General features: G+C 36.5%; 1 protein-coding gene across 1 annotated transcript in view; it reads right to left on the reverse strand.

Annotated features, from left to right (window-relative positions):
• Positions 1-12,182, reverse strand: part of antxr1b (ANTXR cell adhesion molecule 1b) — a 31,067-nt gene that overhangs the window by 4,070 nt on the left and 14,815 nt on the right. The window contains exons 12-17 of the mRNA XM_067397590.1: positions 10,429-10,642; positions 8,609-8,704; positions 8,243-8,287; positions 3,994-4,089; positions 3,729-3,896; positions 1,765-1,845 (exon numbers count right to left, since the gene is read on the reverse strand). Of these exons, the coding sequence (XP_067253691.1) occupies positions 1,765-1,845; positions 3,729-3,896; positions 3,994-4,089; positions 8,243-8,287; positions 8,609-8,704; positions 10,429-10,642 (700 nt within the window). The remainder of the gene's footprint in view (positions 1-1,764; positions 1,846-3,728; positions 3,897-3,993; positions 4,090-8,242; positions 8,288-8,608; positions 8,705-10,428; positions 10,643-12,182) is intronic.

Below are 12,182 nucleotides of genomic sequence, written 5' to 3' on the forward strand. Positions count from 1 at the left end.
TACTGTTGCTACGTCTGACAAGCCATACTGATCTCTCGCCACACATGATGTTCTCAAAATACATTGCGGAGCAAAGAGGACACCGACAACACATCGACTGACAATGCGTCAACAGACAAGACAGAGCAGGTTATGTTTGATATGGAACAAAGTGTCATTTTTAAAGAAATTTAAACAATAAATACCATTTTGTGGCTCTTTAATGTGTTGTGACAGATCGCTGTCATGAACCAATTATCTCTTCCTGCTAGTTAATTTATAGCATTAAATAAACATGAATGAACATCATAAGGAATGTTGTTTCAACCACGTAAAAATGTCAGTACACACCATTTTTCAAGTTCAAGTCCACCTATGTTAATCTGCTAACTCCCCTGACTGCTTTGTCGGACAAAATGGCAGATTCGACGTTATGACTGGTTAGATCGCCTGTCAATCAAACTCCCGGCGAAGGGTGAATTGCAAGTTAATATCACGCAATTGTGAAGAAAAAAGTCAGAGCTGTGTTCTAAAAGTCGTAATTAACGTTTTTATTTTTTATTAAGCGGTGGAAACAAGCTTTCATATTAGTTGATCAAAAATTACTGTTAAACATTTATAATGTAACAAAATATTTTTATTTCAAATAAATGCTGTTCTTTTGAACTTTATATTCAGCAACTGGAGTAATGATTTTCAAAAAAATAGGCTTTTCCATCACAGGAATAAATTGCTTTTTAAAATATACTAAAATAGAAAACAGTTATTTTAAATTGGAATGATATTTCACAATCTTACTGTTTTTTACTGTTTTTGATCAAATAAATGCAGCCTTGGTGAGCGTAAGATCCATTTCAAAAACATAAAAAAAATCTTACCAACCACAAACTTTTGAACAGTACTGCATATTTCTGTTTTCTAATGTCAGAATAAGCTGTTTTTGCACTATTACTTATTATTCAAAGCATGCGTTTAGTACATCAAACTCTTAGTTTAAAAGATCAAAGAAAATGTGATTTCTTATGACCCATTTAAGAGTTTCTACTTGTTTGAAATCAGTTTTTTTCCCCACAGTATGGCTCTGAATGATAAAGACAGCATTCATGAGATAAATTTAGTAAGGTTTTGTGTTATATAGTTCAGTACAGTTTAATATTGCTTTAAAGAGTCAACAGAAGCTCTTGTTTCCCTGTGAAGATGCAAAGCAGTCCAACTGCTTTCATTTTAAAGAGCATCTGATTTCTGCCCAGCGTTTTTGTTCTATTTACCACAGCAGATCAGACACCCCATAACTTCCCTCTGTGCATTCCTCTGAGGGAAAGGGGAGGGTAGTTAATGCTTTAAGCAGACTATGGTGCATTCCTTTAGGCAGGAGCAATATTAGCAGACTGGTCCTATTGGTTTGAACCAATGCCAGCGTCCTGAGTACCTTCACTCTGCCTCTGTTTCTGACTGCACTTATTGCTAACAGCTGGCCTCCTTTCATCCTTAATATACCTCACAATGTTTTTCATGTGATCCTCACAATCTGCATGCAACATTTTTAACAAGCACAAATTCTAAAAGAAGCCAGAGGTCTGCTTTCTGGGACATTACCTACTATTACCTCCTTATGTGGAAACAGATTCTGCCTTTTAATGTAAGCAATTCTAAGCAATAAGCCGATTGTGTGTGTGTGTGTGTGTGTGTGTGTGTGTGTGTGTGTGTGTGTGTGTGTGTGTGTGTGTGTGTGTGCGTGTATATATTTTATGAAGTGTTTGTGTTATGTATGACACTATTTATTACCTTCTCTCCAGGTTGAGGTCTCATCACGGATACACGGTCATATCCTCTCCTAAGCCACACCCACAGGGCATCCAATTTCCCCTGAAAGATTCAAACACAACAGTGGTTCAAGGAGGTAAACACTTCAGAGCTTTCCGGTCTAAAATTCAAGCTGCAAAACACACTTCATCAACAATGCAAAAATGATTGTCAGGATAATCTATAATTAACTACTCAGAGCCGTTCAAAGAAACAGAGGACCATTTTCTAATTTCCTGTCTGAATCAAAGAAACATAATAATTTAATAAGAACAGCAAGTAGAAAGAAAAACTAATCTAACTGACTGAATCACCTTCTTTTCTTTGTATCAATTCAATGACATTTAAAGTTTCTCATTATTTATTAGCATATAAATAATATAAAAGCATATATTTACGTTTTCTTTGTTTTTAAACTAATACATAGATAACTGATTGTTTCATTTTACTTTTAAGTGGCACTCATAGCCACTTTTTGTATATTTTTTAGCATCAGGATTGATGGGATGGATTTCCATTTATATGTCAGCTACAGATCATTAGACTCACTTTTTAGTAAACAAATGTCTCCAATTTGAGAAAACATCCAAGTATAGCTCAATAGTGGACTGACTGTTGGAACCACTGATAACTCCTTGAGATAAATAATTGTCTCTTAAAAAAAACATTAAGTAACAGTGTTATTAGTAACATTTGCCACACACTGCCCTGGATAACATCTCACTTAATTTCTTGAAAAGTTGTGGGCTTCGGTGGAGACTATACTGAGAGTGAATTTCTTGTAGAATGTAGGTCAAACACACAGAGGCTTCTCTTCATATTTTTTTAACCTGTATGTGTGTTTAATTTATGCCTCTCAGAGTGGACTGTCACCCAACATAATCCTGAGGAAAGAAGGTGGAAGAGAAAGAGAAAAGGAGTTTGTTTTGTTGGGAAACGACCAGCTCTGCAAAGCTCATCTCCCTTGGGTCAGCTCAGTTCAGTGTCTGGTATAAATTAACCCTCCTCTTCCATCTGACAGAGACATTATGAAACAATGCATGAACCGTTTCCCGGACTGGCCGAGGCCACCACAATAGCACGTCGCTTCTTCTGAGCTCCTTCCAGTCTTCCATATGCTAGCCACGTCATTTGTTGTCCACCAGATGACCATTACGTAAGCATGACACTGTACTGGGTCATCCATAGCTGTTGTGTAACGTGTTTTTGTGAGGGCACAATGGGATTTCAACATTTTCTGGCTTCATAAAAGGTATTCAGTACCTTTTACAATGCCATCCCTGGCCAGTATAGACCAATATGAATTTTCATTCTGGTCCAAACCGGTTAGAGCCGGTTTGGTTCTGGTCACTCGTTGGCCAGCGATGCAATGCTGTTCACCAGCAAAACTTGGTGAATCAAGAATTAAAATTTTACATTAAAAGAAAAAAAATAATAATATATAGGCTACTGTAATTTTTTGTGAATTAATTTAAGTCTGTTGATTAAGTAAAAAGTAAAAAAAAAAAGTCTGGTAGGGACAGATCTAATGTGTAACAATAAATTGATATGGATCCATCAAATGACTAACAATATAATGTATCGATGAACATGTAAAAAATTATTTTTAATAACTGTTCTCATTGGTTATCTCACTACTCCAAGCCAATGATGACCGATATTTGTTATTTATTTTTTTACTAATGTTTTGGTCATAGGCCCCTGAATCTGATCAAATCATAATCGTATTGTGGCATATCTTGAGGTATTTGCAAATATCACTGGCTAAGAGATTCGATGTCAGAACAAAATGCGATGAAACATATTATTTACGCCCAAACCTGCATCTGCTGATGCATAACAAAATGGATTTAAACATGTAAGACATATAAACATCAATGCATTTATTGACTGCTTAGTTAATGTGATGAATTAAACCTGTGGTTGCTCTTCTTAAACAGATCTACCTTGATTGGCGAGTACCACTTCTGAGGGTAGATGGGTTTTCGCATGCCGTTGTTTAGGGTCCGTGTGGTCGGAAACTCAAACTCTTGCTCAGGCATCTTCACCCGTGCATTCTTGGCTTTCTCCAGTTTGGCTCCTTCTTCAGTGGATCCCTTATCTCCCCAGCGCACCTGGAGTTGTGGCGGACAGACACATGCACATTCTATCACTGCAGTCGACCGGAGCGAATTCAAGCTGTTCTTTTCTTTCCAAACAGCCTTAACTTACTTCCATCCTTTTGATGCCACCAACTCCTCTTCCACCGTAGTACGATGCATCCACTGTTGGCCACTTCTTCTTTGGGTAGCCTTCATCCTCTTCATCCTTTAGAGAAAAACAGCCTAAAATGCATCTCTGTGCGCTAAGTAAATAAATAGTTGATTATAATTCCTTCAACTTCCATTAGGAAATTGTCATTGGCAAAACATCTACAAGAATTTAGTGAAATATTTGCTATTACTTCAAAAAATTTCAGTGGAAGATAATGGAAAAAGATTATTTTTGCATGGGTAATGGTGTTAGTTACAGCATCTACCAGCAGGAGCTAACTGGCTTATGCTAAACAGCCAAACTGACCCAGTTATTAGGCATTAAAGAGATCATTTGAAGTGTTTTGAAAGAGCCCATTACAAACGAATGCACCCTTTGTTTAATTATGCTCAAGGACGCACAAGAACAAAGTAATTATATATTTTCATGAACTGAAATCAATGGAGAACACAATGTAATATTAATCCTTTTCCCAGCACGTCCAGGAAATGATGTCAGCCTATACCTTCCTGTCATCTATCTGAATTTCTTGGCTCATAAGAAGTCAGACAGAATTGGATTTCCTTATGTTCCCTCAGTCTGACTGCAACCTTTTTAATGAGCTTGGGAAGACGAACTCTCTTAGAAGAACTTATTTTTACTGTAAGTATTACTCCGGATTACCTCTACTAAAACAGAAACTTTTGGCAATCTGGTAATGGACCTTAATAATGATCCACAAATTATCTTAAACACTATCTTCAGGCTTTAAGATAAGGGGTTTTAATCTCTATTTCAATTCTGCTCCCTTGGGTGAACTGTTGAGCATTTGGCAAAAAAGTTAAAAAATAATTATAATAAAAAAACTTTTTTAATGATTTTGAATGAAGTATCTTATGCAATACCAAGGCTGCATTTATTTGACCAAAAATAACTGTTTTCTATTTTAATATATTTTTAAAATGTAATTTATTCCTGTGATGCAAAGCTGAATTTTCAGTCTTCAGTGTCACATGATCCTTCAGAAATCATTCTAATATGCTGATTTGCTGCTCAAGAATCGCCACAGATGAGTAGTTTAGTAAGTCTCTATAGCAAGCTGACATGCAAACTGCTGCAAATTAAACTGAGGGCCCTATTTTAATGATCTAAGGAGCTAGTTTATCGACGGAAAAAATGGATGGTCCAAATGGGTTGTACCTAGTCTCTTAATGAGTCATGGGTGTGTTTTGGGCGTAGCGTGCAATAAACCAATCAGAGTGTCATCTACCATTCCCTTTAAAAGTCAGGTGCGCTTGCACCATGGCGGATTGCTATTTACATGACGGAACATAGACACCCTCAACCTGACACGTCAGTTTAAATACATGTGTGTATTGCCACGATTGGTCAAATAATTAGCCAATATTATTCGTCATTGCAAATATGTAATTCTGATACATGCAATGACTCTCTATAATGAAATGTAGCCATTTTTATCTTTATGTACACAATAATAATCTTTTACATTGTAATCCTTTTATTTGTTATATTTGGTGTGCTGCTGCGCTTCCCTGTGTGTGTAACAAGCAGTGTACGCATGTTGTACACCCACCTATAGGCGGATACTACTAATGCGCCCTTTAAATAACAAAAATAAAAATACTGCACCATTGACTTCAGACCAGGTTTTTGTTGGTCAATGGCACAGTTGTTTTCATTCGCCTCAAAATAGCAACACGCCAACAATGCGCCTGAACACACCTCGTTTTCAGACCAGCACGCCCATAGGTGAACAGATGCGTACGAGTGCATTTGCTATTTAAACAACGTGGGTGCTGGACGTGAAAATGATAACTGCGTCGGGCTGAAACTAGCAAAAAACACTTGCGTCGCACCTGGCTTCACATTGCGCCGGGTGTATGATAGGACCCTGAAAGTTCAGCATTGCATCCAGAAGCTCAACATACAATAATCTTCATTTAAAATAGTGAGACTAAATTATCTTACCAGTGCTGATGCCGCTCTCTCTCCTATTGTGGTTTTTCAAACTCTGTTAAGTTTACATATAGTACGAGAATTGAAGATTCGATTTATAGTTATTTGTTTTGTGGAGACACATTTATGTGGCCAAGTGTAAATGAAACAAATCGGATAGCTATCTGATCAGTAAAAACAGATGAAGTGACCAGGTGTAAACAGGCCCATACTGACCCCAAACGTTTGAACAGTAGCTAATTTATGAATGTATGTGTGAGTTGTTTTCAACCATCATGAACTATCCCTAGCACAGCACAGTTGATCTTTCTGAAGTAAAAAGCTATAAATTTTGCTTTGATGAGACATGAAGGCAGAAATCAAGGATCAGTTTGTACTTCCACTGCAGACTGTTACCTCAGACACTGCAAGACCTGCTTTAAGCTTATGGAATTTCCTGTTTTGAAGGAAGAAATCTGAGACTTGGAAAGAGGAAGACTTGCAACGTGTCCAGGTTGAAATGTGCTATGGACAATTAAATTGTTCTCAAAAATTCATAAGCTTGAAAAGGTAGTAAAAATTCCTTAACAGTGGAACTGCTTTGTCGTTTCATCTCCAGATGTTTACATTTATCTTAGTCAAAAAAAAGGGGGGGGGGGGGCATTCAAATTTATCGACATTATAGGGTGGATTTTCGGATAAAATTTGACACGTTAAATCACATAATTTTCTGACAGTTTCTGTCTTTTGTCATTATCAGTTTGGCACCCGTGGCCACATCTGTGAAAACTTTGCTGAGCAAATGTTTGGAACAAATGTCAGTTGGCGTCTCCTCACAAGCAAAACCTTGAAGAAGAAATCTCGGAGGAAAAAGGTTTCATGATGAAAACACGCTGTGGCTTCTACCAAAACACCAAGGCATTGCATTGAAAATCTACATTAAATTTCAATTATTATTTGCTAGAAATCTACCCTTTCTGTCTCAAATCCAGTTTGAGATGTTCGAAATGTGATTTAAGAACAACAGAAGAGGGGAAGATTTTCAGTGAATAATGACTTAAATATAGATCCATTTCACACAAAGCTATCGTATGGCTTCGGACCAGTGCTATTTATTTCAGTCACAGTTTATTTTATTCAAGTATCAAAAATTATTCTTTTACAGTTTTAGATTTTGTTTAAGTATAATAACCCTGCTACAGATTACTTGAAATGTAGTGTACAAGTGAACTGTAAACCCAAATAAGTTGGCAAAACTGTCAGTTGCCTCAATTTTTAAGTTAAGAAATTCAAAGTTTAAGTTAGCAAAACTGGCATGTTTTTATTTTGTACTCATTCATTTGAATTGCTCTTAATGTTTGAGTATACTAATTCATACATTTAAGTCTAATTATCATACAACCTCAATGTAAACATTTTGATTAGTGTAAACCTAGCTAGCTATAACAAGCTAATTCAGAAAATGCTAACTTGCTATTTTGCTAACATGTTAACAATAGCATGGTATAGCACTTTCTGAATGAGTACAGCAATATAAAGCATTTCATGTACTTGCTGTCAAACCAAGCTGCAATCACCACTTGTCACCATGATGGTAACTTTCCAAAAACACATATTAACAGAAGCTCTTCTAAATTAGCATAACAAAACATGAATCACTACTAAATCTCCCTTACCGTTAATCTTGCACAAAAAAACATTATATAACACTTAATTTTAACATTTACTCTCCCTTTCAAGTGCCATGGGCAAAGTATGCTGGGAAATAGAAATCCCAGCCCAGTTTCAATTAAACTTAAGTTTGTCTAAATTAAAACAAATAAGTTAATAAAACTCAAAAACAATGAAACATTTCAGTTTACTTAAAATATATTGGTTTTCAAAAGTTAATTTGACTGAACTAATTTCTTTATTTAAGTTTGTCCAACTCAAACCAATTAATTATTTTGAGTGTTAGGGTTTACTTTTTTGGAGCTTAACCACACTAGTTGATCCATTTTACATGTAATGCATGTAACAACAGCATATCCTAAGTTTTTTCCTTTTTGATTTCCACAGAAGCAAGTAAGTTACACTGGTTCAAAACAACATGAGGGTGTGTAAATAATGACATCATTTTCATTTTTGGATGAACTCTAATTTACCCAAATTGCAGAGATGGACATAAAATCAGATTTTTTACACTGGACTCCAACTTAATATGTGATCTTGACGTCATTCAAGACTCTGGAAACATGGAAGAAAAGCAAAAACCAAAGAAAGCGTCTCTTACCGAACTGTCGTCCATCACGGGTGGCGGCGGTGGCTCATGGACGATCTGTTGCGAATGAGAAGAAACTGTTTTTACAGTTTACAGTCTTTCATGTCACAGGAATCATCTTTGAAGGAATGGAAATCAGATTTTAATGCAAAATGTCATTTTTTTTAAAACAACTTCCCTTTATTCCATCTCACTTTTTAGCAAGACTTTTTCCATGGCTCAGAATTTCACATTCATTTGCACTTCAATAAAGACATCATGGACTCAAAAACTGCTTGAAAACCACTTTTCAGCACTGTAATGACTGGATTTTGGGCTCCGGTTGGGGTAACTTTTGAAAAAGAAAGCTGAGATGAGGGGCTTCAGTGCAAGACTTACCACGGTGCAACAGAGGGGCCAAAACCACCAGAGTGTCGCCATAGCGATCAGCAGCAGCAGTATCAGCAGCGCTATGGCCAAGAACGTTCCGTCGGTCTGATGGACACAGCAGAAACACAGATCCAGGGGAGTTTTATGGTCCAAAGTAAATAAACATTGAATAATCTTCCTCATGCCACACTCGGACTCTTCTGGATGGGGTTCCACTTAAAGGTTTGCGGTGTAATGGAGTTTAGGGAGAGAATATTAATAGGAATTTATGCAAGGAGCTTTTTAAAACAGTATCTTGATCTCTGTGTGAGTAACTATGCCAGAAACCCCTTGAAAAAAAGCATCTTATATTCAGTGTTTTTTTTTTTTACCCTGTCTGAAGTCAAATATAGTATCTCACAAAACCTGTAAAATCATTTCAGTCATATTTCACCCCAAAATCACAGAAATAAAAATATATAAATAAGAATTTATATTTTGCAAGGAAATGAAAATTAAGCCTATATCCAGACTGTAATGCTATATATATATATATATATATATATATATATATATATATATATATATATATATATATGTAGCTACGAGCGATTATCGGGGTTCAAGTGCTTTAAGTCCTTTGAGCACATGTGTAAAAAGGTATTATGTTATATCAGCAAGCCTGTAACCATCTCGGTCATACTTGGAAAAGACCATTTACAGCAAATACAGGCAATTTACCTTAGGAAATATATAGTTTTTAAAGCTTCTTAACAATTATCGAGGTTGAGCCAAAAACCTAGGAACAATGTTGGTTTTTGAAAAAATCTCCAATATTTAATGAACAATTCAATGGACAGAGGCGGTTCTAGAGGCAAAGTTGCTCAGAATGAGGAGTTGTACCATGTGGTACGACTGTAGCATGTGTGAAAAATTGCACGATACATGATCCTTTACACACGTGAAAAATGTGAAGGTGCCCCCCGGTGGCCAATTTCATTAGAATTCCAAATTTTTCGACCACAGAATGGTCCACAGCTCTTACATAGGTGTGCTGAGTTTGGTTAAAATATCTCATTCCGTTCATGTTATGATGCTTCATGAAGCATCGGAACATAAATGAATCAGTGTGTCGAATCAGCTGTTCGGAGCGCTAAATCACATGATTTCAGCCGTCGGCAGTTTGACATGCGATCCGAATCATGATTCGATACGCTGATTCATTTATGCTCAAATGCTTCCTGAAGCAGTGTTTTGAAATCGGCCATCACTAAATAAGTCGTTATTTTGTTTTTTTTGGCACACGAAAAATATTCTCGTCGCTTTATAATATTAATATTGAACCACTGTACTCACATGAATTGATTTGGATGTGTTTTTAGTATCTTTATGGATCTTGAGAGAGGAAATGGCCTCACGGAGCCATCGGATTTCTACTAAAATATCTTAATTTGTGTTCCGAGGATGAACGAAGGTCTTAAAAAAAATCATTTCGGATTTATTATCTTCGCCTGTGTCTGCCTTCCTGCAATCCAGCGTGACAGTTACATTGCAAAAACATAAATAAATATTTACATATTTATTAATATCTAAATATTTGTCTATATACTTATCCTCTTGTTTTCAGGTGAAATGTGACCTGGACATGTTTTCATGAGATCACCCATATAGTATCAACAAAACAGTCACATTCACACATTAACAGTGGTTTTCAATCAATTCACATGCTTTTTGGCCTCTGCCTCACTGCATAAACAACACCAATCTGCTGCAATCTACCACTGTGCTGTTGGAATGGCACCCCACCAGAGGAGTTTTTAGAGAGGGCAAGTAGGACAGAATATACTGACTGTGTTCAGAGGGCAGACTGAAGATGGAGCTGAACTAGAGGTACTGCCCAGTGTAGTGGTACTGGGAGTGGCTCTGCCAAGTGTAACAGTGGTAGTGGGCTTGACACTGCTGCCCTGCAGGGTTACTGTACTCACACAGCTGACAGTCGTGATGGTCACAGAACTGGAGATAAAACTCAGGCCGTTGTTCATACTGACATGGAGGGAGGCAGACCTATAAATGAAAAAGAGTTTTTTTTTATTATTATTTATATTGATTGTGCTTTCAGATTTAAATTCATTCTGCATTTTTCCAACAAATTACAAAAAAAGTGTAGGCTTAAATCCATCTGGGCTTAAAGGGTTAGTTCACCCAAAAATGAAAATTCTGTCATTAATTACTCACCCTCATGTCTTTCCTTCAACATGCGTTGGAGATTAATATTTTGTAAATAAAGAGGTAAAAAAAAGCACTCATGTCGCTTCATAAAATTGAGTCACATGGTTACTTTAGGATGGCTTGAGGGTGAGTAAAGCTTGGGGTAATTTTCATTTGACAGTGAACTAATCCTTTAATGATGTCTTTACTACCTTTCTGGTTCTTGCAAGTGTCAGTTGCGTAGGCTGTCAATGGAGGGACAGAAAGCTCTCGGATTTCATCAAAAATATCTGCATTTGTGTTCCGAAGATGAACCAAAGTCTTATGGGTTTAAAACGACATTAGGGTGAGTAAATATTACATAACATTTTTTGGGGGGGTGAACTAACCCTTTAAATTACAATATGTATTAAAACTATAAATACACTCTCATTCATAAGACTAGGGTCTGTAAGATGCTTTTAAAAAAGTTTCTCCAGTCTTCAGTGTCACATGATCCTTCAGAAATAATTCTAATATGCTGATTTGCTGCTCAAGAAATGTTTCTTATTATTTAAACATTTGAAAACAATGGTGCTGTTTAATATTTTTGTGGAAACTGTCATTGCATTTTTTAGGTAATGTATATTTTCCTGTGAAATTAAAAAAATGATAATTTAAGTATAATTTTTTTTTTAATGCAATACAATGGAATTAAGTATACAGGTGCTGGTCATATAATTAGAATATAATCAAAAAGTTGATTTATTTAACTAATTCCATTCAAAAAATGAAACTTGTATATGATATTCATTCATTAATTACACACAGACTGATATATTTCAAATGTTTATTTCTTTTAATTTTGATGATTATAACTGAATATTAAGGAAAATCCCAAATTAAGTATCTCAGAAAATTAGAATATTACTTAAGACCAATACAAAGAAAGGATTTTTAGAAATCTTGGCCAACTGAAAAGTATGAACATGTACAGCACTCAATACTTAGTTGGGGCTCCTTATGCCTGAATAACTGCAGCAATGCGGCGTGGCATGGAGTCGATCAGTCTGTGGCACTGCTCAGGTGTTATGAGAGCCCAGGTTGCTCTGATAGTGGCCTTCAGCTCTTCTGCATTGTTGGGTCTGGCATATCGCATCTTCCTCTTCACATTACCCCATAGATTTTCTATGGGGTTAAGGTCAGGCGAGTTTGCTGGCCAATTAAGAACAGGGATACCATGGTCCTTAAACCAGGTACTGGTAGCTTTGGCAGGTGCCAAGTCCTGTTGGAAAATGAAATCTGCATGAAGTGCTCTAAAACTTCCTGGTATACGGCTGCGTTGACCTTGGACCTCAGAAAACACAGTGGACTGACACCAGCAGATGACATGGCACCCCAAACCATCACTGACTGT

The sequence above is a fragment of the Chanodichthys erythropterus genome, chromosome 10 (genome assembly GCF_024489055.1).
Source record: "Chanodichthys erythropterus isolate Z2021 chromosome 10, ASM2448905v1, whole genome shotgun sequence".
Lineage (NCBI taxonomy): Eukaryota > Metazoa > Chordata > Actinopteri > Cypriniformes > Xenocyprididae > Chanodichthys > Chanodichthys erythropterus.